This window comes from Ranitomeya variabilis, chromosome 3, assembly GCF_051348905.1.
Source record: "Ranitomeya variabilis isolate aRanVar5 chromosome 3, aRanVar5.hap1, whole genome shotgun sequence".
Lineage (NCBI taxonomy): Eukaryota > Metazoa > Chordata > Amphibia > Anura > Dendrobatidae > Ranitomeya > Ranitomeya variabilis.
The window spans coordinates 622,931,001-622,957,980 of NC_135234.1; the positions used below are offsets into that span (position 1 = coordinate 622,931,001).

At 45.6% G+C, this 26,980-nt stretch overlaps 1 protein-coding gene across 5 annotated transcripts in view; it reads left to right on the forward strand.

Moving 5' to 3' along the window:
- Nucleotides 1-9,154: 9,154 nt before the first annotated feature.
- Nucleotides 9,155-26,980, forward strand: part of PRPF40B (pre-mRNA processing factor 40B) — a 139,211-nt gene continuing 121,385 nt past the window's right edge. For 4 of the 5 annotated variants that reach the window (XM_077297432.1, XM_077297431.1, XM_077297434.1 and 1 more), the window contains exons 1-2: nucleotides 9,155-9,416; nucleotides 13,094-13,174. In XM_077297432.1, the coding sequence (XP_077153547.1) occupies nucleotides 9,282-9,416; nucleotides 13,094-13,174 (216 nt within the window). In that variant the 5' untranslated portion in view covers nucleotides 9,155-9,281. The remainder of the gene's footprint in view (nucleotides 9,417-13,093; nucleotides 13,175-26,980) is intronic. The other variant, XM_077297430.1, reaches the window with a different exon arrangement.

The window sequence follows — 26,980 nt, forward strand, 5'->3', positions numbered from 1 at the left end:
GCCGGTCAACATTGTAATCAGAAGCCTTTCTGTGCATGTTCCTGCTGCTAGACAACTCCCAGCTAAGTTGGACTTCAGTCCTTGTTTGTTTTTGCATTTTGTTCCAGTTCACAGCTGTAGTTTCGTTTCTGTGTCTGGAAAGCTCTTGTGATCTGAAATTGCCACTCTGATGTTATGAGTTAATACTAGAGTCTTAAAGTAATTTCAGGATGGTGTTTTTAGGGTTTTCAGCTGACCATGAAAGTGCCCTTTCTGTCTTCCTGCTATCTAGTAAGCGGACCTCAATTTTGTTAAACCTATTTTCATACTACGTTTGTCATTTCATCTAAAATCACCGCCAATATTTGTGGGGGCCTCTGTCTGCCTTTCGGGGAAATTTCTCTAGAGGTGAGCCAGGACTATATTTTCCTCTGCCAGGATTAGTTAGTCCTCCGGCCGGCGCTGGGCGTCTAGGGATAAAACGCAGGCTACGCTACCCGGCTACTGTTAGTTGTGCGACAGGTTTAGTTCATGGTCAGATTAGTTTCCATCCTTCCAAGAGCTAGTTCTTATGTTTGCTGGGCTATGTTCTCTTGCCATTGAGAACCATAACAGTTTGACCGGCCAAAAAGGGTTAAATTAATTGACAGAGAAAGGAGAGAAAAGAGAAGTCTGCTGAAGATTTTTTTTTTTTTTTTTTCCTTCAGTTCTGAGTGTGCTTGTAATTGAATCTCTTGCAAGTCTGCCTATATTGCAGCCTTTCTCTTTCTCTCTCCTTCTAATCCTGGAATGGCTCTGTGTTCACCTGTTTAAAATGGATATTCAGAGTTTAGCCGCAGGTTTGAATAATCTCACCACGAAAGTTCAAAATTTACAAGATTTTGTTGTTCATGTTCCTATATCTGAACCTAGAATTCCTTTGCCTGAATTTTTCTCGGGGAATAGATCTTGCTTTCAAAATTTCAAAAATAATTGCAAGTTGTTTTTGTCCCTGAAATCTCGCTCTGCTGGAGATCCTGCTCAGCAGGTCAGGATTGTGATTTCCTTGCTCCGGGGCGACCCTCAGGATTGGGCTTTTGCATTGGCTCCAGGGGATCCTGCGTTGCTCAATGTGGATGCGTTTTTTCTGGCCTTGGGGTTGCTTTATGAGGAACCTCAGTTAGAACTTCAGGCGGAAAAGGCCTTGATGTCCCTATCTCAGGGGCAAGACGAAGCTGAAATATACTGCCAGAAATTCCGTAAATGGGCTGTGCTTACTCAGTGGAATGAGTGCGCCCTGGCGGCGAATTTCAGAGAGGGTCTCTCTGATGCCATTAAGGATGTTATGGTGGGGTTCCCTGTGCCTGCGGGTCTGAATGAGTCCATGACAATGGCTATCCAGATCGATAGGCGTCTGCGGGAGCGCAAACCTGTGCACCATTTGGCGGTGTCTACTGAGAAGACGCCAGAGAATATGCAATGTGATAGAATTCTGTCCAGAAGTGAACGGCAGAATTTTAGACGAAAAAATGGGTTGTGCTTCTATTGCGGTGATTCAACTCATGTTATATCAGCATGCTCTAAGCGTACTAAGAAGCTTGATAAGTCTGTTTCAATTGGCACTTTACAGTCTAAGTTTATTCTATCTGTGACCCTGATTTGTTCTTTATCATCTATTACCGCGGATGCCTATATCGACTCTGGCGCCGCTTTGAGTCTTATGGATTGGTCCTTTGCCAAACGCTGTGGGTATGATTTGGAGCCTCTTGAAACTCCTATACCCCTGAAGGGGATTGACTCCACCCCATTGGCTAGCAATAAACCACAATACTGGACACAAGTAACTATGCGGATTAATCCGGATCACCAGGAGATTATTCGCTTTCTTGTGCTGTATAACCTACATGATGTGTTGATGCTTGGATTGCCATGGCTGCAATCTCATAACCCAGTCCTTGACTGGAAAGCTATGTCTGTGTTAAGCTGGGGATGTAAGGGGACGCATGGGGACGTACCTGTGGTTTCCATTTCATCATCTATTCCCTCTGAGATTCCTGAATTCTTGACTGAATATCGTGACGTTTTTGAAGAACCTAAGCTTGGTTCATTACCTCCGCACCGGGAGTGCGATTGTGCCATAGATTTGATTCCGGGTAGTAAATACCCTAAGGGTCGTTTATTTAATCTGTCTGTGCCTGAACATGCTGCTATGCGAGAATATATAAAGGAGTCCTTGGAAAAGGGACATATTCGTCCTTCGTCATCTCCCTTAGGAGCCGTTTTTTTCTTTGTGGCTAAGAAAGATGGCTCTTTGAGGCCGTGCATTGATTATCGGCTTTTGAATAAAATCACGGTTAAATATCAATATCCGTTGCCACTGCTGACTGATTTGTTTGCTCGCATAAAGGGGGCCAAGTGGTTCTCTAAGATAGATCTCCGTGGGGCGTATAATTTGGTGCGAATTAAGCAGGGGGATGAGTGGAAAACCGCATTTAATACGCCCGAGGGCCACTTTGAGTATTTGGTGATGCCTTTTGGTCTTTCAAATGCCCCTTCAGTCTTTCAGTCCTTTATGCATGACATTTTCCGTGATTATTTGGATAAATTTATGATTGTGTATCTGGATGATATTTTGATTTTTTCGGATGACTGGGACTCTCATGTCCAGCAGGTCAGGAGGGTTTTTCAGGTTTTGCGGTCTAATTCCTTGTGTGTGAAGGGTTCTAAGTGCGTTTTTGGGGTTCAGAAGATTTCCTTTTTGGGATATATTTTTTCCCCCTCTTCCATCGAGATGGATCCTGTCAAGGTTCAGGCTATTTGTGATTGGACGCAACCCTCTTCTCTTAAGAGTCTTCAGAAATTTTTGGGCTTTGCTAACTTTTATCGTCGATTTATTGCTGGTTTTTCTGATGTTGTTAAACCATTGACTGATTTGACTAAGAAGGGTGCTGATGTTGCTGATTGGTCCCCTGCTGCTGTGGAGGCCTTTCGGGAGCTTAAGCGCTGCTTTTCTTCCGCCCCTGTGTTGCGTCAGCCTGATGTTGCTCTTCCTTTTCAGGTTGAGGTCGACGCTTCTGAAATCGGAGCTGGGGCGGTTTTGTCGCAGAGAAGTTCCGATTGCTCCGTGATGAGACCTTGTGCTTTTTTCTCGCGTAAATTTTCGCCTGCCGAGCGGAATTATGATGTTGGGAATCGGGAGCTTTTGGCCATGAAGTGGGCTTTTGAGGAGTGGCGTCATTGGCTTGAGGGGGCTAGACATCAGGTGGTGGTATTGACTGACCACAAAAATCTAATTTATCTTGAGTCCGCCAGACGCCTGAATCCTAGACAGGCGCGCTGGTCGTTGTTTTTCTCTCGGTTTAATTTTGTGGTGTCCTACCTGCCGGGTTCTAAGAATGTTAAGGCGGATGCCCTTTCTAGGAGTTCTGAGCCTGACTCCCCTGGTAATTCTGAACCTACAGGTATCCTTAAGGATGGAGTGATATTGTCTGCTGTTTCTCCAGACCTGCGGCGGGCCTTGCAGGAGTTTCAGGCGGATAGACCTGATCGTTGCCCACCTGGTAGACTGTTTGTTCCTGATGATTGGACCAGTAAAGTCATTTCTGAGGTTCATTCTTCTGCGTTGGCAGGTCATCCTGGAATCTTTGGTACCAGGGATTTGGTGGCAAGGTCCTTCTGGTGGCCTTCCCTGTCTCGAGATGTGCGAGGCTTCGTGCAGTCTTGTGACGTTTGTGCTCGGGCCAAGCCTTGTTGTTCTCGGGCTAGTGGATTGTTGTTGCCCTTGCCTATCCCGAAGAGGCCCTGGACGCACATCTCGATGGATTTTATTTCGGATCTTCCTGTTTCTCAGAAGATGTCTGTCATCTGGGTGGTGTGTGACCGTTTCTCTAAGATGGTCCATTTGGTTCCCCTGCCTAAGTTGCCTTCTTCTTCCGAGTTGGTTCCTCTGTTTTTTCAAAATGTGGTCCGTTTGCATGGTATTCCGGAGAATATCGTTTCTGACAGAGGTACCCAATTCGTGTCTAGATTTTGGCGAGCATTCTGTGCTAGGATGGGCATAGATTTGTCTTTCTCGTCTGCTTTCCATCCTCAGACTAATGGCCAGACCGAGCGGACGAATCAGACCTTGGAGACATATTTGAGGTGTTTTGTGTCTGCAGATCAGGATGATTGGGTTGCTTTTTTGCCTTTAGCGGAGTTTGCCCTCAATAATCGGGCCAGCTCTGCCACCTTGGTGTCTCCCTTTTTCTGTAATTCGGGGTTTCATCCTCGATTTTCTTCTGGTCAGGTGGAATCTTCGGATTGTCCTGGAGTGGATGCTGTGGTGGAGAGGTTGCATCAGATTTGGGGGCAGGTAGTGGACAATTTGAAGTTGTCCCAGGAGAAGACTCAGCTTTTTGCCAACCGCCGGCGTCGGGTTGGTCCTCGGCTTTGTGTTGGGGACTTGGTGTGGTTGTCTTCTCGTTTTGTCCCTATGAGGGTTTCTTCTCCCAAGTTTAAGCCTCGGTTTATCGGCCCGTACAAGATATTGGAGATTCTTAACCCTGTGTCCTTCCGTTTGGACCTCCCTGCATCTTTTTCTATTCATAATGTTTTTCATCGGTCATTATTGCGCAGGTATGAGGTACCGGTTGTGCCTTCCGTTGAGCCTCCTGCTCCGGTGTTGGTTGAGGGCGAGTTGGAGTACGTTGTGGAAAAAATCTTGGACTCCCGTGTTTCCAGACGGAAACTCCAGTATCTGGTCAAATGGAAGGGATACGGTCAGGAGGATAATTCTTGGGTGACTGCCTCTGATGTTCATGCCTCCGATTTGGTCCGTGCCTTTCATAGGGCTCATCCTGATCGCCCTGGTGGTTCTGGTGAGGGTTCGGTGCCCCCTCCTTGAGGGGGGGGTACTGTTGTGAAATTGGATTTTGGGCTCCCCCGGTGGCCACTGGTGGAATTGAACTGGTGTGCATCATCCTCTCTGTTCACCTGTTTCCATCAGGATGTGGGAGTCGCTATTTAGCCTTGCTCCTCTGTCACTTCCATGCCGGTCAACATTGTAATCAGAAGCCTTTCTGTGCATGTTCCTGCTGCTAGACAACTCCCAGCTAAGTTGGACTTCAGTCCTTGTTTGTTTTTGCATTTTGTTCCAGTTCACAGCTGTAGTTTCGTTTCTGTGTCTGGAAAGCTCTTGTGATCTGAAATTGCCACTCTGATGTTATGAGTTAATACTAGAGTCTTAAAGTAATTTCAGGATGGTGTTTTTAGGGTTTTCAGCTGACCATGAAAGTGCCCTTTCTGTCTTCCTGCTATCTAGTAAGCGGACCTCAATTTTGCTAAACCTATTTTCATACTACGTTTGTCATTTCATCTAAAATCACCGCCAATATTTGTGGGGGCCTCTGTCTGCCTTTCGGGGAAATTTCTCTAGAGGTGAGCCAGGACTATATTTTCCTCTGCCAGGATTAGTTAGTCCTCCGGCCGGCGCTGGGCGTCTAGGGATAAAACGCAGGCTACGCTACCCGGCTACTGTTAGTTGTGCGACAGGTTTAGTTCATGGTCAGATTAGTTTCCATCCTTCCAAGAGCTAGTTCTTATGTTTGCTGGGCTATGTTCTCTTGCCATTGAGAACCATAACACATCGGTAAACGCTTCGCCTGGATCCGGGGGCCAACAGAGGGTGAGTATATAACTATTTTTTATTTTAATTCTTTTTTTAACAGGGATATGATGCCCACATTGCTATATACTACGTGGGCTGTGCAAAATACTACGTGGGCTGTGCAATATACTACATGGGCTGTGCAATATACTACGTGGGCTGTGCAATATACTGCGTGGGCTCTGCTATATACTGCGTGGCCTGTGCTATATACTACGTGGGCTGTGCAATATACTACGTGGGCTGTGCAATATACTACGTGGGCTGTGGAATATACTACATGGGCTGTGCAATGTACTGTGTGGGCTGTGCTATATACTGCGTGGGCTGTGCTATATACTGCGTGAGCTGTGCTATATACTACGTGGGCTGTGCTATATACTGCGTGGCCTGTGCTATATACTACGTGGGCTGTGCAATATACTACGTGGGCTATGCAATATACTACGTGGGCTGTGCAATGTACTGCATGGGCTGTGCTATATACTGCATGGGCTGTGCTATATACTGCGTGAGCTGTGTTATATACTACATGGGCTGTGCACTATACTACGTGGGCTGTGCAATATACTACGTGGGCTGTGCAATATACTGCGTGGGCTGTGCTATATACTGCGTGGGCTGTGCAATATACTACGTGGGCTGTGCAATATACTACGTGGGCTGTGCAATATACTGTGTGGGCTGTGCAATATACTGCGTGGCCTGTGCTATATACTGCGTGGGCTGTGCTATATACTGCGTGGGCTGTGCTATATACTGCGTGGGCTGTGCAATATACTGCGTGGGCTGTGCAATATACTGCGTGGGCTGTGCAATATACTACGTGGGCTGTGCAATGTACTACGTGGGCTGTGCAATGTACTACGTGGGCTGTGCAATGTACAATGTGGGCAGTGCAATATACTGCGTAGGCTGTGCAATATACTACGTGGGCTGTGCAATATACTACGTGGGCTGTGCAATGTAGTATGTGGGCTGTGCAATATACTGCGTGGGCTGTGCTATATACTACGTGGGCTGTGCAATGTACTACGTGGGCTGTGCAATATACTGCATGGGCTGTGCAATGTACTGCATGGGCTGTGCAATATACTACATGGGCTGTGCAATATACTGCGTGGGCTATGCTATATACTACGTGGGCTGTGCAATGTACTACATGGGCTGTGCAATATACTGCGTGGGCTGTGCAATATACTATGTGGGCTGTGCAATGTACTACATGGGCTGTGCAATGTACTACGTGGGCTGTGCAATATACTGCGTGGGCTGTGCTATATACTATGTGGGTTGTGAAATATACGTGGGCTGTGCTATACACTACGTGGCCTGTGTGATACACTACGTGGCCTGTGTTATACACTACGTGGGCTGTGTTATATACTGCGTGCGTGGGCTGTTATATACTACGTGAGCTGTGTTATATGCTACGTGGGCTGTTATAAACTACGTGGCTGTTATATGCTATGTGGGCTGTTATACACTCCATGGGCTGTGCTATATACTACGTGGCTGTGCTATATACTCCGTGGGCTGTGTTATATACTCTGTGGCTGTGCTATATACTCGGTGGGCTGTGCTATATACTACGTGGCTGTGCTATATACTACGTGGCTGTGCTATATACTACGTGGCTGTGCTATATACTACGTGGCTGTGCAATATACTATGTGGCTGTGCTATTTACTACGTGGGCTGTTATATACCCCTATGGGAGGTGGAGCTGCATATTCATCACTGTAATGAGCGGTACCACGTGACCGTTCACACAGGGCAAGCTGCCGGCGCTGAGAGGAAGCATCGCGGGAGCTGGGTATTTTAATGCAAGCGGGCGGGCGCACAGGGGGTGGGAGGCGACCACGAACTTTATTTTAAGCACAAAAAAAATCTTGATTTTTCATTCCTTCTCTCCAGCAAACGCTGCTGGGGAGAAGGAATGAATGCCGGCTTCAGCACCACACGCAGGGGGGACAGCGCTTACTGTAGCGCTGTTTCTCCTGCGGCGGTACGTGCACACAGAGGAGAGTGCACACTGTTCTCCGTGTGCACGTGTGCGGGACGCTTTGCAACCGTGCTGCCGGAGAAACGTAGACATGTCTCCGTGTTTTGCACACGGACACACGGTCCGCGAAAAATCACTAACATGTGCAGAGACACATTGATTTTAATGTGTCTACGTGTGTCAGTGTCTCCGGTACGTGAGGAAACGGTCACCACACGTACCGGAGCCACTGACGTGTGAAACAGGCCTAAGCAAGGTCTCTCCCAGTCAAAGATTTCACATCAGACTTGGTCTTCATGATGAGATGTTCAAGCTCTTTGGAAGAAGCAACAAAAAAATGGCCAATACTGAGGACTAGGGTTGAGCGACTTTTGCTTTTTTAGGATCGAGTCGGGTTTCGTGAAACCCGACTGTCTCGAAAGCGGATCGTGTGAAATCGGCCAATTATTGTGAAAAGTCGGGGGGCCGACCGAAACACGAAACCCAATGCAAGTCAATGGGGATTTTTTTTTTATTTAATTTTTTTCTCCCTCCCTCCCTCTCTCTCTCCCTCTCTCTCTCTCCCCTCCGTCCCTGCAAAATTTGTGTTTCACTGTGGGAATCGCTATATCCCAAACGTTAAGATGGCGGTTTTACCCCTTGTGACGCCGCACAAAGCGAGCCGGAACCCATGTCATCACGCTGCACACACTCCTTCATTGGCTGAAAAAATGGCGGGGAAAGCGTCATACGAAACGCTACTTTGGCGCGAAGATTGCCGACCGTGTGGCCGATCCCACGCTGGGGTCGGGTCGGGTTTCACGAAACCCGACTTTGCCAAAAGTCGGCGACTTTTGAAAATGACCGATCCGTTTCGCTCAACCCTACTGAGGACTGTAGACGTAGTGGTCAACCAAGGAAGCTTAGTGCGGCAGATAAAGGACACATCATGGTTAATTTCCTTCTCAGTCAGAAGATGTCCAGCAGCATCATGTGGCCGAGAGGTGCGTCATTTCAATGCGTCACACATTATATGCAATAAATGAAAAATAAGTAAAAAGCAGTAAAGATTAAATGAACAAAGCCCCTGAGGATCCAAACCTGTTACTAGCTGCATTAATAGCTACGACTCTGTTAAAAAAAACACCATGTGTCCGATATATAAAAATAATTCTTACACAAAGGGGAGCAAATGTTCAAAAGTATTTCCGTGGTCCTAAAAATGTAAAAAACAGACATTTGCTTCCTTTATTTTCCCACTACTGTCAGCAAAAAATAAAAAAGCATGTATGAAAATAACATAATAATAATAATAATAATAATAATAATAATAATAATAATAATGCCCAACATGTCCCCTGAAAAATGCAAAAATGTATTGAATATCCGAACAAGAAAAGAAACTTTACAGCTCTTTATGCCGCATGTACGGAAAAACCGGGCCAGAACCGGGGAGCGATGGCCTAGACGTGATCTCCACGGGGCCAGGACTTCTTGGTGCTGCACCGTTATGTTGGGGTGTGGAGATAGAGTCATGGATTGGTCACGTGCTACACAATAGGACGCTGATGTTCGTGTCCATCTTCAGTAGTCGGGAAGTTGGGAGATGTCCACCATTCCGGCTCTGGGACAAGTCCCTGTACACGAGTGGGCATTCCACCAGTCCCGTGCGCACACACAGACATCACCGAGATGCCCACTGACAGATGGCCCCGGCACGACGCCAGTGACACCGCTGGACACGCCCTCAGTGACAGCCGCCGCCAATGGGCGTGCAGCTTGTTGAGGGGGCGGAGCCTGCGGCAGCTGTCGGCAGGAGCAGGGATGGTAAGGCAGCTTTGTTTATGTGGGTCCCGGTGCAGGGAATGGTGGCGTCACTGCGGGGGGCAGCGGTGCTGGGGGCGTCCGGGCTGCGGGGTACATCACTGGGAGGATAGCTGTGCCCAGTATGTAGGGGGCATGGGTGCAGGGCATGGTGTCAGACCCTGGTGCAGGGGGTGTATCCTGCCATAGCCATCCATACAGGGCACTGTGAGCCTGTGCTGGCACCTACTGCTGCTGGGGCATGTCAGCAGTGTGTCACCAGTGGCGTGGGACCTGGCCCCTGGGTGCATTACTGGGGCATTGTGGGCATCATGTATTAATAGCCTTAAGGAGCGTTCACTACAGACGCCAGGAGTCAGACGGGCGAGGACGTAATCTGTGCTATAAAGTGCAAATAAATGGGACACAACTTCAGGAAAAGTCTAATATGTGAGATCAGCCCGTGGTGACGGTGACAGTGCCCATACCTGGTGCAGTGCACCCACACCCTGGCACAGTGTGTCCATACATGGTGCAGTGCACCCACACCCTGGCACAGTGTGCCCATACCTGTCACAGTGTGTCCATACATGGTGCAGTGCACCCACACCCTGGCACAGTGTGCCCATACATGGTGCAGTGCACCCACACCCTGGCACAGTGTGCCCATACCTGTCACAGTGCACCCACACCCTGGCACAGTGTTCCCATACATGGTGCAGTGCACCCACACCCTGGCACAGTGTGCCCATACCTGTCACAGTGCACCCACACCCTGGCACAGTGTGTCCATACATGGTGTAGTGCACCCACACCCTGGCACAGTGTGCCCATACATGGTGCAGTGCACCCACACCCTGGCACAGTGTGTCCATACCTGTCACAGTGCACCCACACCCTGGCACAGTGTTCCCATACATGGTGCAGTGCACCCACACCCTGGCACAGTGCGCCCACACCCTGGCACAGTGTGCCCATACCTGGCACAGTGCGCCCACACCCTGGCACAGTGTGCCCATACCTGTCACAGTGCGCCCACACCCTGGCACAGTGTGCCCATACCTGGCGCAGTGCAGTAGTACGACTGGATTTATACATCCCGTATTCAGAAGCAACTGAGCCATTATAGTGTAAGGTACGTACGCAGCCCCCTCATCGCAGACTGACGGAGGCCTGCACTATATGGACCTACATCAGGGCGCCCACACCCTATATCGGGGTACACGACAGACTGTGGCAACACGGCTCCTCCTTACACAAAGTTACTAGAGTTCTTTCATGTTGTACAGAGAGTCGCTTTATCCACAACTTCTGAGATGAGTAATGCACCAATGCATGAACAAACACACATATACAGGTGCATCTCGCAAAATTAGAATATCATCAAAAAGTTAATGTATTTCAGTTCTTCAATACAAAGAGTGAAACTCATAGATAGAGTCATTACAAATTGCATTGTTTATTTTAAGTGTTTATTTCTGTTAATGTTGATGATTATGGCTTACAGCCAGTGGAAACCCAAAAGTCATTATCTCAGTAAATTAGAATACTTTATAACACCAGCTTGAAAAAATTATTTTAGCATCCGAAATGTTGGCCTACTGCAATGTATGTTCAGTAAATGCACTCAATACTTGGTCGGGCTCCTTTTGCATCAGTTACTGCATCAATGCGGCTTTGCATGGAGGCGATCAGCCTGTGGCACTGCTGAGGTGTTATGGAAGCCCAGGTTGCTTTGATAACAGATGTCAGCTCGTCTGCATTGTTGGGTCTGGTGTCTCATCTTCCTCTTGACAATACCTCATAGATTCTCTATGGGTCTAAGGTCAGACGAGTTTGCTCCCCAATCAATCACAGTGATACTGTTGTTTTTAAACCAGGTATTGGTACTTTTGGCAGTGTGGACAGGTGCCATGTCCTGCTGGACAATTAAATTTCCATCTCCAAAAAGCTTGTTGGCAGAGGGAAGCATGAAGTGCTCTAAAATTTCTTGGTAGACGACTTCTCTGATTTTGGTCTTGATAAAACACAGTGGCAGATGACATGGCTCCCCAAACCATCACTGATTGTGGAAACTTCACACTAGACCTCAAACAGCATGGATTGTGGCCTCTCCACTCTTCCTCCAGACTCTGGGACCTTGATTTCCAAGGTCTAGTATGAAGTATCCACAATCAATGATGGGTTCAGGAGCCATGTCATCTGCTGGTGTAGGTCCACTGATTTATCAAGACCAAAGTCAGCTCAGCCGTCTACCAGGAAATTTTAGAGCACTTCGTGCTTCCCTCTGCCGACAACCTTTCTGGAGATGGAAATTAAAGGGAACCTGTCACCCCCAAAATCGATGGTGAGGTAAGCTCACCGTCATCAGGGGCTTATCTACAGCATTCTGTAATGCTGTAGATAAGCCGCCGATGTTACCTGAAAGAGGAGAAAAAGACGTTAGATTATACTCACCCAGGGGTGGTCCCGCTCCGATGGGCATCTCAGGTCCGGTACAGCGCCTCCCATCTTCATTCCATGACGTCCTCTTCTGGTCTTCACGCCGCGGCTCCGGCACAGGCGTGTTTTGTCTGCCCTGCTGAGGGCAGAGCAAAGTACTGCAGTGCGCAGGCGCCGGAAAGGTCAGCGAGGCCCAGCACCTGCTCACTGCAGTACTTTGCTCTGCCCTCAACAGGGCAGACAAAGTACGCCTGCGCCGGAGCCGCGTCGTGAAGACCAGAAGAGGACGTCATGGAATGAAGATAGGCGCTGGAGCGGACCTGAGACACTCATTTGACCGGACCGCAGCGGGACTGCCCCTGGGTGAGTATAATATAACCTGTTTTTCTCCTCTTTCAGGTAACATCGGGGGCTTATCTACAGCATTACAGAATGCTGTAGATAAGCCCCTGATGACGGTGAGCTTACCTCACCATCGATTTTGGGGGTGACAGGTTCCCTTTAAATTCTCCAGCAAGACTTAGCAGCTGTCCACAGTGCCAAAAGTACCAATACCTGGTTTAAAAACAACAGTATTATTGTGCTTGATTGGCCAGCAAACTCGCCTGACTTTAACCCCACAGAGAATCTATGAGGTATTGTCAAGAGGAAGATGAGAGACACCAGACCCAACAATGCAGACAAGCTGGAGGCTGCTATCAAAGCAACCTGGGCTTCCATAACACCTCAGCAGTGCCACAGGCTGATCGCCTCCATGCTACACCGCATTGATGCAGTAACTGATGCAAAAGGAGCCCTGACCAAGTATTGAGCGCATTTACTGAACATACATTTCAGCAGGCCAACATTTCGGATGTTATAATATTTTTTTCAAGCTGGTGTTATAAAATATTCTAATTTACTGAGATAATGACTTTTGGGTTTTCATTGGCTGCAAGCCGTAATCATCAACATTAACAGAAATAAACACTTGAAATAGATCCCTCTGTTTGTAATGACTCTATCTAATATACGAGTTTCACTTTTTGAACTGCAATAAATTAACTTTTTGATGATATTATAATTTTGTGAGATACAGCTGTATATACAGGGTGGGCCATTTATATGGCTGTTTTGAAGGCAAAAGGCGGTTACCCCAAATATTGGCGGAATTCATGTTATATTTTCCTTTTTTCTGTGCTGTATTTTTCTCATTGCGTTGTCTCAGAATCCAAACTGTAAATATTTCTGAGAATTTGTATTATCTCCTTATTTTCCAGTCAGCACCAGACTCAGGAACAGCTCCACCTGGTCAGACGGTCCCTTTCCCTAATGCTCCTCCTCTGATGCCTCCACCTTTTGTAAGTGGACAACTCTTACCACTGTGTGCTCGGTCTTAAGTCCGAAGGTCCTGATTCATCATTGCTTTTGCGCCTGTTTTTCTATTTCTTCTGTGCATGTTGCCCCCTTTCTTGTGCCCATTTAATTATTCTATTTTATTTGCAGTCTATTTTATCTGTGCTCCCCTATTTTTTTCTGATTTGTAGGCAGAGTTTAGCAATTCTACGTGTTTTCAGCTGATTCATCAATTGCAACTTTTCAAAAAGTCGGCGCAAGTCTTCTCCATCCCCTATGTGGATTTCTGCAAATATTTTCAAAAAATGTTTTGTGACATTTTGAAAAAGTTGCAACCTTTTGCTCAGAATGTTGCAAAAATGGTGACAGATAGGGGACATATTTTGGTGCAATCAATATCAGTGAATAATGTAAGGTAGAAAAGAAAAGTGACTTAAAACAAAAATGCAAATGATTAATCGGGCTCCTAGCGTTGTTAGTACATGTAACAGGCTGGTATATCTGTGGCTTCAGTTCTCCATAAAGGCTTGCTTCCCTGTGTTCATGAACTCTTCATATGCAGAACATAATAGGTTGTTCTTAATTCTCTATTTAGTAAAGATGAATCAGACAAAACAGAAACAATTCAAGAATTTTAGACCAGTATAGGAAACAACATAATGTGGGAATGTGAACTGTAAAAGGTATAGAGGTGGGGAGCTAACAGAGCCTGGGGGTTGTACATCCATTAAACAATGAAAGGTCCTGGTTTGGGAGAGGGAGAGTTAGAGATGGTCTACCTACAGACTACATAAAGAAGCTGGTAGTGGTATGTTTCACAATAATCTATAGAAGGCATAATAGTAGGATGTCCTTGTTTCTAAAGTCCACCTGGGTTGCCATGTCTTGATAAGCACATTGTGCCACTTGTCTTCCCAACTTCTCAAGATGGTACCGCTGGTTGGTTTTGTTACACCACATAGCTGTACAGGGAGGAGGGTCTTTTGATCCCCAAAGGTGTGAGTTAAGAAGCTCAGCTGCCATAATTGTGCTTACATTATATTTGTCAGTTCTGTGGCACATTGAAGGTGCCCAAATGTTAACCAGTTGGTGTAGGGGAGGATTTTTGCCAATTCCAGCAGATGTAGAGATTTCCTTTGTGAAGGAGCTCAGGGTGTTGTGAATTCTGCTTTTGGGCTCCCTCCGGTGGTTATAAGTGGTAGCGCTGCTGTCTTTGGATCGCAGCATTCATCAGGTGTGTCCACTTATTGCAATTCTGACTGGGCTATTTAGTCTTGCTTGACCCTTTAGTTAGTGCCAGTTGTACTGTTATGATCTGGTGGCCTAGGAGCAGCATGAAACGTACTCTGGAGAAGGTGGTACCTGTACTGACCGCAGACCCTGAACTTAACACCGCAACTAGAAGTAGCCGTGGAATGTACCTAACACTCCCTGGACATCTCGACACAGCCGGAGGACTAATTACCCCTAGAGATAGAAAAGGGAAAACTATCTTGCCTCAGAGAAAATCCCCAAAGGATAGACAGCCCCCCACAAATATTGACTGTGAGAGGAGAGGGAAATAACATACGCAGACTGAAATCAGAATTTAGCAAAGGAGGCCAAATAGCTAAATAGAAAGGATAGGACAGAGTACTATGCGGTCAGTATTAAAACACTAGAAAATATCCACCACAGAAAATACAAAATCTCCACATCTAACTAAAGACATAGAGGGTATATCTGCATCTCCAGAGATACCAGCTTGGCTGAACAAATCCTTATACAGACCAAGCTGGACAAAACAAAACATGGAAAATAACTTGAACGATCAGGCCCACAGCATGTGGACTGCAAAAAACAAAGCCAGAGCTTATCTTTGTTGAAATGAACAGCAAGCAAGAGAGACCAGGCAGGGAAGTGAATCCTCCAGGAAACAATGGACAACTGGCACTAACTAAAGGATCAAGCAATACTAAATAGCCCAGTCAGAATTGCAATAAGTGGACACACCTGATGAATGCTGCGATCCAAAGACAGCAGCGCTACCACTTATAACCACCGGAGGTAGCCCAAGAGCAGAATTCACAACATCAGGGGTCCTATACTACCCAGTTAAGATTTTGAATGAGTTTTCTTTTTTTTTTTTTTTGCATGTAGCAAAACCAGGAGAGTGTTTAACACCTTCCCGACCTGTGACGCCACATAGGCGTCATGAAAGTCGGTGCCAATCCGACCTGTGACGCCAATGTGGCGTCATGGAGGGATCGCGTCCCTGCAGATCGGGTGAAAGGGTTAACTCCAATTTCACCCGATCTGCAGGGACAGGAGGACTGGTACTTCAGCCCAGGGGGGTGGCTTCACCCCCCCCGTGGCTACGATCGCTCTGATTGGCTGTTGAAAGTGAAACAGCCAATCAGAGGGATTTGTAATATTTCACCTATGAAAACTGGTGAAATATTACAATCCAGCCATGGCCGATGCTGCAATATCATCGGCCATGGCTGGAGACCGCGATCTGCCCCCCGCCCCACCGCCACCGATCGCCTCCCCAGTCCTCCGTCCTGTGCTCTGCTCCCCTCCATCTGCCTGTCCGCTCCCCCGTCCTCCTGTCCGCTCCCCCCGTGCTCCGATCCCACCCCCCCATTCTCCGATCCCCCCCTCATACTTCCCGAGCCTCCCGGTATCCATCCGTCTGCTCCTTGGGCGCCGCCATCTTCCAAAATGGAGGGCGCATGCGCAGTGCACCTGCCGAATCTGCCGGCCGGCAGATTCGTTCCAGGTACATTTTGATCACTGATAAAACCTATCACAGTGATCAAAATAAAAAAAATAGTAAATGAACCTCCCCTTTATCACCCCCATAGGTAGGGACAATAATAAAATAAAGAAAATATATTTGACCATTCCATCAAAGTCTGCATTCCAAAACGTCACTACTTCCCTTCCGAGCCTCGACGTGTGCCCAAACAGTGGCTCCCCCCACATATGGGGTATCAGCGTACTCAGGACAAACTGGACAACAAATTTTGGGGTCTAATTTCCCCTGTTACTCTTGTGAAAATAAAAAAATTGAGGGCTAAAAAATAATTTTTGAGGAAGGAAAAATGATTTTGTATTTTCACGGCTCTGCGTTATAAACTTCTGTGAAGCACTTGGGGGTTTAAAGTGGTCACCGCACATCTAGATTAGTTCCATGGGAGGTCTAGTTTCCAAAATGGGGTCAAATGTTGGGGAGCTCCAGTGTTTAGGCCCACAGGGGCTCTCCAAACGCGACATGGTGTCCGCTAACGATTGGAGCTAATTTTTCATTGAAAAAGTCAAATGGCGCTCCTTCCCTTCCGAGCCCTGTCGTGTGCCCAAACAGTGGTTTACCCCCACATGTTAGGTATCAGTGTACTCAGGAGAAATTGCCCATTAAATATTAGGATCAATTTTATCCTGTTGCATATGTGGAAATGAACAAATTGAGGTAAAAGAATTTTTTTGTGATAAAAAAGTACTTTTTCATTTTTACGGATCAATTTGTGAAGCACCTGGGGGTTCAAAGTGCTCACTATGCATCTAGATAAGTTCCTTGATGGGTCTAGTTTCCAAAATGGGGTCACTTGTGGGGGAGCTCCAATCTTTAGGTACACAGGGGCTCTCCAAACACGACATGGTGTCCGCTAACGATTGGAGCAAATTTTTCATTCAAAAGTCAAATGGCGCTCCTTCCCTTCCGAGCCTTGCCGTGTGCACAAACAGTGGTTTGTGACCACATATGAGGTATCAGTGTACTCAGGAGAAATTGCCCAACACATTTTAGGATCCATTTTATCCTGTTGCCCATGTGAAAATGAAAAAGTTGAGGCTAAAAGAAATGTTTTGTGAAAAAAAAGTACTTTTTCATTTTTACGGATCAATTTGTGAAGCACCTGGGGGTTCAAAGTGCTCACTATGCATCTAGATAATCTCCTTGGGGGGTCTAGTTTCCAAAATGGTGTCACTTGTGGGGGGGAGCACCAATCTTTAGGTACACAGGGGCTCTCCAAACGCGACATGGTGTCCGCTAAAGATTGGAGCCAATTTTTCATTGAAAAAGTCAAATGGCGCTCCTTCCCTTGTCGTGCGCCCAAACAGTGGTTCCCCCCCCCCCCCCATATGGGGTATCGGCGTACTCAGGACAAATTGTACAATAACTTTTGGGGTCCAGTTTCTCTTTTTACCCTTGGGAAAATAAAAAAAATGTTGCTAAAAGATAATTTTTGTGACTAAAAAGTTAAATGTTCATTTTTTCCTTCCATTTTACTTCTGCTGCTGTGAAGCATTTGAAGGGTTAATAAACTTTTTAAATGTGGTTTTGAGCACCATGAGGGGTGCAGTTTTTAGAATGGTGTCACTTTTGGGTATTTTCAGCCATATAGACCCCTCAAACTGACTTCAAATGTGAGGTGGTCCCTAAAAAAAATGGTTTTGTAAATTTCGTTGTAAAAATGAGAAATCGCTGGTCAAATTTTAACCCTTATAACTTCCTAGCAAAAAAAATGTTTCCAAAATTGTGCTGATGTAAAGTAGACATGTGAGTAATGTTATTTATTAACAATTTTGTGTCACATAACTCTCTGGTTTAACAGAATAAAAATTAAAAATTTGAAAATTGCGAAATTTTCAAAATTTTCACCAAATTTCCATTTTTTTCACAATTAAACGCAAAAATTATCGACCTAAATCTACCACTAACATTAAGCCCAATATGTCATGAAAAAACAATCTCAGAACCGCTAGGATCCGTTGAAGCGTTCCTGAGTTATTACCTCATAAAGGGACACTGGTCAGAATTGCAAAAAACGGCCAGGTCATTAAGGTCAAAATAGGCTGGGTCAAGAAGGGGTTAAAGAACTTCTTTTAATCTAAATCTGTGTGTATGTAGTTTACTCTCAGTGTGTTATTATGCTTTCCTACCGCCATCTTCTTTGGTATCCATCGCAGTTTCGGTCCTATTCTGAGTGATGTCACCGCACTTCAGTCTGTCCAGCTCTCTCTATGCTCTATGCGTGAGTTGGAAGTCGCTTTTATAATATAAATCTACCATGTCTCATTCTGACGCTCTATAGGCTTACACTGTAAAAGCTACTCCAAGGTCACGCAGAGCGCAGTGTCACCTCAAGAGTCTGAAGAGCAGGGAGGTCACTCAGAAGAGGAGCATAAGGGTATGTGCACACGTCCGGATTTCTTGCAGAAATTTCCTGAAGAAAACCGGAAATTTTCTGCAAGAAATCCGCATTTTTATTTTGCGTTTTTTTTCCGTTTTTTTTTCGCGTTTTTTTTAGCATTCTGCAAGCGTAATTAGCTTGCAGAATGCTAAAGTTTTCCAAGCGATCTGTAGCATCGCTTGGAAAACTGACTGACAAGTTGGTCACACTTGTCAAACATACTGTTTGACAAGTGTGACCAACTTTTTACTATAGATGCTGCCTATGCAGCATCTATAGTAAAAGATAGAATATTTAAAAATAATTAAAAAAATAAAAAAATGGTTATACTCACCCTCTGCAGACAGCCAATCTCCTCAGCGGCGTCCGTTCCTATAGATGCCGGTGTGGTTCAGGACCTTCGATGACGTCGCGGCTTGTGATTGGTCTCGTGAGTCACATGAGCGGTCACACGACCAATCACAAGACAGCGACGTCATCACAGGTCCTGAACCACACCATCTATAGGAACGGAAGAGAGAGCATGCACCGCAAAGGCGGGAACACTTCGGGGGCCATCAGAGGGTGAGTATATCACTATTTTTTATTTTAATTCTTTTTTTTTTACCAATTATATGGTGCCCAGTCCGTGGAGGAGAGTCTCCTCTCCTCCACCCTGGGTACCAACCGCACATAATCTGCTTACTTCCCGCATGGTGTGCACAGCCCCGTGCGGGAAGTAAGCAGATCAATGCACTCCTAGGTGTGCGGAATCCCCGCAATTCCGCATTTTTAATGAATATGTTGCTTTTTTTTCCACGATGCGTTTTTTTCGCGGAAAAAATTGCAACATTTGCACAAAAAATGCGGAATACCCTGTAAATAATAGGAGGCATATGTAAGCGTTTTTTTCGCGTTTTTATCACGTTTTTATAGCGAAAAAACGCAAAAAATCCTGAACGTGTGCACATGGCCTAATGGCTCTGGATATTGGAGAAGATGGATGTAGGGGAGCACATTAACACAATGAGAGTACACTATATGCAAATACACAGATTTAGAGGGAAAACAAGTTCATGGTAGGGCTTCTTTAAGGACTAAGACAGCCAGTGGTTGTTGAAAATAATTATTTTCCTCCATCTCTCAGGCTAATAAGTAGTTCAACATTTTTGAGGATACCGTATATACTCGAGTATAAACCGACCCGAGTATAAGCCGAGGCACCTAATTTTGCCACGGAAAACTGGGTAAGCTTATTGACTCGAGTATAAGCCGGGTATGCATTGTCCACTCATCCCTGTCCTGGTATGTGTGGCTCCCCCTGTTATATGCATGGCTCCCCCAGTCCCCTCGTTGTATGCATGGCTCCCCCTTCCCATCTTGTATGCATGGCTCGGCTCCCCCGTCCCATCCTTGTATGCATGGCTCCCTCTGTCCCATCTTGTATGCATGGCTCCCCCTTCCCATCTTGTATGCATGGCTCGGCTCCCCCGTCCCATCCTTGTATGCATGGCTTCCCCGTCCCATCTTGCATGCATGGCTCCCCCTGTCCCATCTTGTATGCATGGCTCGGCTCCCCCCGTCCCATCCTTGTATGCATGGCTCGGCTCTCCCCTGTTCTCCCCCATCCTCCCTGTCGTACTCACCTTCCTGCACGTCCCTGCATCTCCGTTGTCCCGATGTCAGCTCTTCCTGTGCTGAGCGGTCACGTGGTACCACTATATGCGTTCCACGCCTATGGTAGTGGAGACGCGTGCATATTCATTAGCTTAATGAGCGGTACCACGTGACCGTTCAGCACAGGAAGCGCTACCGCAGCGGGGCAATGGAGATGCAAGGACGTTCAACGACGGCGCAAGGAGGGTGAATATGATGTCACAGCTGCCGGCTCCTGCTGCTGCTCCCCTCCTCCACCCCCGCCGGCTTTCTGGGCCATGACTCGTGTATAATCCGAGGGGAGTGTTTTCAGCACAAAAAAATGTGCTGAAAATCATAGCTTATACACGAGTATATACAGTAAGTTCTTTGTAAACTTTTGAGAAGAGCTTGCTTAAAGGCAAATTAGAATAAAGGATTGCCTCTTACCATGATGGCTCAGGTTTATATTAAAAGCGACTTAATAAGCCCTCACAGCAAAGTTTTTCCTCTTAATATATTTCAATCATCATATTATATAGCACTGTGTACTTACAATTGCTTGTTTTGCCTTTCTACCCAGCTGCTCTCTCTTTTCCCTGGCAGAGACTTTTGCAGTGACTTTTGACTCATTCATTCAGCAAAAATTGACCTCCTGTTTCTACATAGAGCTTAGAAGGATTCAGCTAGTCAGTGTTTAACCCCTTAATCCCACATGACGTACTATCCCGTCAAGGTGACCTGGGACTTAATTCCCAGTGACGGGATAGTACGTCATATGCGATCGGCCGCGCTTACGGAGCGAGCGCGGCCGATCGCGGCTGGGTGTCAGCTGACTATCGCAGCTGACATCCAGCACTATGTGCCAGGAGCGGTCACGGACTGCCCCTGGCACATTAACCCCCGGCACACTGCGATCAAACATGATCGCAGTGTTCCGGCGGTATAGGGAAGCATCGCGCAGGGAGGGGGCTCCCTGCGTACTTCTCTGAGACCCCCAGAGCAACGCGATGTGATCGCGTTGCTCCAAGGGTCTCTTACCTCCCCCTCGCTGCAGCAGGCCTGGATCCGAAATGGCTGCGGCATCCGGGTCTTGCAGGGAGGTGGCTTCACAGCGCCTGCTCAGAGCAGGCGCCAGGAAGCCAGCAGCTGTGCATGGCAGATCGCCGATCTGACACAGTGCACAGCAAAGTGTCAGATCAGCGATCTTACACTATAACATGATGCCCCCCCCCCTCCCTGGGGCAATGTCATAGTGTAAAAAAAAAATATTCACATTAAAAAAAATTCCCTCCCCCCCAAAAAAAATTTATTGTTCCTATAAATACATTTCTTTATCTAAATAAAAAACAAACAAACAATAAAAGTACATATATTTAGTATCGCCGCGTCCGTAATGACCCGACCTATAAAACTGTCCCACTAGTTAACCCCTTCAGAGAACACCGTAAAAAAAAAAAAAAAAAACGAGGCAAAAAACGCTTTATTATCATACCGCCAAACAAAATGTGGAATAACACGCATTCAAAAAGACGGATCTAAATAACCATGGTGCCTCTGAAAACGTCATCTTGTCCCGCCATAAACAAGCCGCCATACAGTGTCATCAAAGAACAAATAAAAAAGTTATAGTCCTCAGAATAAAGCAATGCAAAAATAATTATTTTTTCTATAAAATAGTTTTTATCGTATAAAAGCGCCAAAGCATAAAAAAATGATATAAATGAGGTATCGCTGTAATCGTACTGACCCGAAGAATAAAACTGCTTTATCCATTTTACCAAACGCGGAACAGTATAAACGCCTCCCCCAAAAGAAAGTCATGAATAGCTGGTTTTTGGTCATTCTGCCTCACAAAAATCGGAATAAAAAGCGACCAAAAAATGTCACGTGCCCGAAAATGTTACCAATAAAAACGTCAACTCGTCCCGCAAAAAACAAGACCTCGCATGACTCTGTGGACCAAAATATGAAAAAATTATAGCTCTCAAAATGTGGTAACGCAAAAAATATTTTTTGCAATAAAAAGCGTCTTTCAGTGTGTGACGGCTGCCAATCATAAAAATCCGCTAAAAACCCCACTATAAAAGTAAATCAAACCCCCCTTCATCACCCCCTAAGTTAGCGAAAAATTCAAAAATTAAAAAAAAATGTATTTATTTCCATTTTCCCGTTAGGGTTAGGGCTAGGGTTAGGGCTAGAGTTAGGGTTAGGGCTAGAGTTAGGCTACGTTCACACTAGCGTCGTGCACTACGTCGTGCATCCTGCAAAAGTGCTTGCAAGATGCGTTTTTTCTCCATAGACTTGCATTAGCGACGCAGTGCGATGCATTGCCACACGTTGCAACCGTCGTGCGACGGTTGCGTCGTGTTGCGTCGGTCCGTCGCCACCAAAAAACGTTGCATGTAACCTTTTTTTGGTGCATCGAGACCGTCTTTTCCGACCGCGCATGCGCGGCCGGAACTCCGCCCCCGCCTCCCCGCACATCACAATGGGGCAGCGGATGCGTTGAAAAACAGCATCCGCTGCCCCCGTTGTGCGGCGCTTTCACTGCTTGCGTCGGTACGTCGCAACGACGCAATTCGTCGTGCGTCGTACGACGCTAGTGAGAAAGTAGCCTTAGGGTTAGGGCTAGGGTTAGGGTTAGGGCTAGGGTTAGGGTTAGGGCTACAGTTAGGGTTGGGGCTAAAGTTAGGGTTAGGGTTGGGGCTAAAGTTAGGCTTAGGGTTTGGATTACATTTACGGTTGGAAATAGGGTTGGGATTAGGATTAGGGGTGTGTCAGGGTTAGGGGTGTGGTTAGGGTTACCGTTGGGATTAGGGTTTCCGTTATAATTGGGGGGTTTCCACTGTTTAGGCACATCAGGGGCTCTCCAAACGCGACATGGCATCCGATCTCAATTCCAGCCAATTCTGCGTTGAAAAAGTAAAACAGTGCTCCTTCCCTTCCGAGCACTCCCGTACACCCAAACGGGTTTACCGCAACATATTGGGTATCAGCGTACTCAGGACAAATTGGACAACAACTTTTGGGGTCCAATTTCAACTGTTACCCTTGGAAAAATACAAAACTGGGGGCTAAAAATAATTTTTGTGGAAAAAAAAAAGAATTTCTATTTTCACGGCTCTGCGTTATAAACTGTAGTGAAACACTTGGGGGTTCAAAGCTCTCACAACACATCTAGATAAGTTCCTTAGGGGTTCTACTTTCCAAAATGGTGTCACTTGTGGGGGGTTTCAATGTTTAAAAAAAATCACAGAGAAAAAAGCAGAGATGATTACCTGCTGAAGCCTCCAAACAAATGCACCAGCAGGGCGCATCGGACCCGATTAATGATGGCAAAAAACAGGTGCAAAAAATACCGATGAAACAACCACTTTCAATCCAGTGTTGGCTGTTTGGCATTGGTGCACATGTATGTGGCATTGTTCACACAGGCAATGCAGAGCATCTGGTTTACAGCCTATTACTAACGCACATACAGGCGGGCCGCCCAGTGCTACAAAATGCATGCTGTGTGAATAGAGGCCTACAGTTTACAGAGCCATCTTGGTCCGACTGCGCCCTGCAAGATAAAGTGCAAAAAAAACCCCACATATCAATGTATGTAAGGTATTAGTTTATGTTGGGGCCTCAATATGTAAGCCGGCAACCCGCGTCAAGGGTCCTTACATTTTGCCGGTCCTGTGCTAAACATTGAGTAAAAGCTCACAGACACAAAAAGAGGACTTAAAAATCCTCCAGAAAATTGAAAAAAATCACAGAGAAAAAAGCAGAGATGATTACTTGCTGAAGCCTCCAAACAAATGCACCAGCAGGGTTTCAATGTTTAGGCACATCAGTGGCTCTCCAAACGCAAAATGGCGTCCCATCTCAATTCCTGTCAATTTTGCATTGAAAAGTCAAACGGCGCTCCTTCCCTCCCGAGCTCTCCCATGTGCCCAAACAGTGGTTTACCCCCACATATGGGGTATCAGCGTACTCAGGACAAACTGCACAACAACTTTTGTGGTCCAATTTCTTCTCTTACCCTTGGGAAAATAAAAAATTGGGGCGAAAAGATCATTTTTGTGAAAAAATATGATTTTTTATTTTTACGGCTCTGCATTATAAACTTCTGTGAATCACTTAATGAGTCAAAGTGCTCACCACACATCTAGATAAGTTCCTTAGGGGGTCTACTTTCCAAAATGGTGTCACTTGTGGGGGGGGGGGGGGGTTAATGTTTAGGCACATCAGGGGCTCTCCAAACACAACATGGCATCCCATCTCAATTCCAGTCAAGTTTGCATTGAAAAGTCAAATGATGCTCCTTCGCTTCCGAGCTCTGCCATGCGCCCAAACAGTGGTTTACCCCCACATATGGGGTATCGGCGTACTCAGGACAAATTGTACAACAACTTTAGTGGGCCATTTTCTCCTGTTACCCTTGGTAAAATAAAACAAATTGGAGCTGAAGTAAATTTTTTGTGAAAAAAGTTGAATGTTCATTTTTATTTAAACATTCCAAAAATTCCTGTGAAACACCTGAAGGGTTAATAAACTTCTTGAATGTGGTTTTGAGCACCTTGAGGGGTGCAGTTTTTAGAATGGTGTCACACTTGGTTATTTTCTATCATATAGACCCCTCAAAATGACTTCAAATGAGATGTGGTCCCTAAAAAAAAATGGTGGTGTAAAAATGAGAAATTGCTGGTCAACTTTTAACCCTTATAACTCCCTCACAAAAAAAAATTTTGGTTCCAAAATTGTGCTGATGTAAAGCAGACATGTGGGAAATGTTACTTATTAAGTATTTTGTGTGACATATCTCTGTGATTTAATTGCATAAAAATTCAAAGTTGGAAAATTGCGAAATTTTCAAAATTTTTGCCAAATTTCCGTTTTTTTCACAAATAAACACAGGTAATATCAAATAAATTTTACCACTATCATGAAGTACAATATGTCACGAGAAAACAGTGTCAGAATCGCCAAGATCCGTTGAAGCGTTCCAGAGTTATAACCTCATAAAGGGACAGTGGTCAGAATTGTAAAAATTGGCCCGGTCATTAACGTGCAAACCACCCTTGGGGGTAAAGGGGTTAATCATTTGATGTTATGAACCTAATGGAAAAAGAGAATAATTAGCTGGGTAGAAGGGCAAAACAAGCAATTGTAAGTACACCGTGCTATATAATATGATGATTGGAATATATTAAGAGGAAAAAGCTAATTAAAGTCTGAAATCTTGGTCAGAGTTATCTGAGAACACAAATCAGCTTTCTCAAGAAAGCGGATCAGCGAAAGACGCGTTGGGGTGTTCTTGGCACTGTGGGTGGTCGACCAACTGCACTATGGGTAAGCTTTACTCTGTACCCCTCCCCATGTGGATCTACAAAACTTTGCCCATATTTGTATATTCATACAATTATTTATCTTTTTTTTGGCATCTATGGTATGTAGGGTTTATATACAGTTAGGTCCATATATATTTGGACAGAGATAACATTTTTCTAATTTTGGTTATAGACATTACCACAATGAATTTTAAACAAAACAATTCAGATGCAGTTGAAGTTCAGACTTTCAGCTTTCATTTGAGGGTATCCACATTAAAATTGGATGAAGGGTTTAGGAGTTTCAGCTCCTTAACATGTGCCACCCTGTTTTTAAAGGGACCAAAAGTAATTGGACAGATTCAATAATTTTAAATAAAATGTTCATTTCTAGTACTTGGTTGAAAACCCTTTGTTGGCAATGACTGCCTGAAGTCTTGAACTCATGGACATCACCAGACGCTGTGTTTCCTCCTTTTTGATGCTCTGCCAGGCCTTCACTGCGGTGGTTTTCAGTTGCTGTTTGTTTGTGGGCCTTTCTGTCTGACGTTTAGTCTTTAACAAGTGAAATGCATGCTCAATTGGGTTGAGATCAGGTGACTGACTTGGCCATTCAAGAATATTCCACTTCTTTGCTTTAATAAACTCCTGGGTTGCTTTAGCTTTATGTTTTGGGTCATTGTCATCTGTAGTATGAAATGACGACCAATCAGGTTGGCTGCATTTGGCTGGATCTGAGCACATAGTATGTCTCTGAATACCTCAGAATTCATTCGGCTGCTTCTGTCCTGTGTCACATCATCAATAAACACTAGTGACCCAGTGCCACTGGCAGCCATGCATGCCCAAGCCATCACACTGCCTCCGCCGTGTTTTACAGATGATGTGGTGTGCTTTGGATCATGAGCTGTACCACGCCTTCGCCATACTTTTCTCTTTCCATCATTCTGGTAGAGGTTGATCTTGGTTTCATCTGTCCAAAGAATGTTCTTCCAGAACTGTGCTGGCTTTTTTAGATGTTTTTTAGCAAAGTCCAGTCAAGCCTTTTTATTCTTGATGCTTATGAGTGGCTTGCACCGTGCAGTGAACCCTCTGTATTTACTTTCATGCAGTCTTCTCTTTATGGTAGATTTGGATATTGATACACCGACCTCCTGGAGAGTGTTGTTCACTTGGTTGGCTGTTGTGAAGGGGTTTCTCTTCACCATGGAGATTATTCTCCGATCATCCACCACTGTTGTCTTCCGTGGGCGCCCAGGTCTTTTTGCATTGATGAGTTCACCAGTGCTTTCTTTCTTTCTCAGGATGTACCACACTGTAAATTTTGCCACTCCTAATATTGTAGCAATTTCTCGGATGATTTTTTTCTGTTTTCGCAGCTTAAGGATGGCTTGTTTCACCTGCATGGAGAGCTCCTTTGACCGCATGTTTACTTCACAGCAAAACCTTCCAAATGCAAGCACCACACCTCAAATCAACTCCAGTCCTTTTATCTGCTTAATTGAGAATGACATAACGAAGGGATTGCCCACACCTGTCCATGAAATAGCTTTGGAGTCAATTGTCCAATTACTTTTGGTCCCTTTAAAAACAGGGTGGCACGTGTTAAGGAGATGAAACTCCTAAACCCCTCATCCAATTTTAATGTGGATACCCTCAAATGAAAGCTGAAAGTCTGAACTTCAACTGCATCTGAATTGTTTTG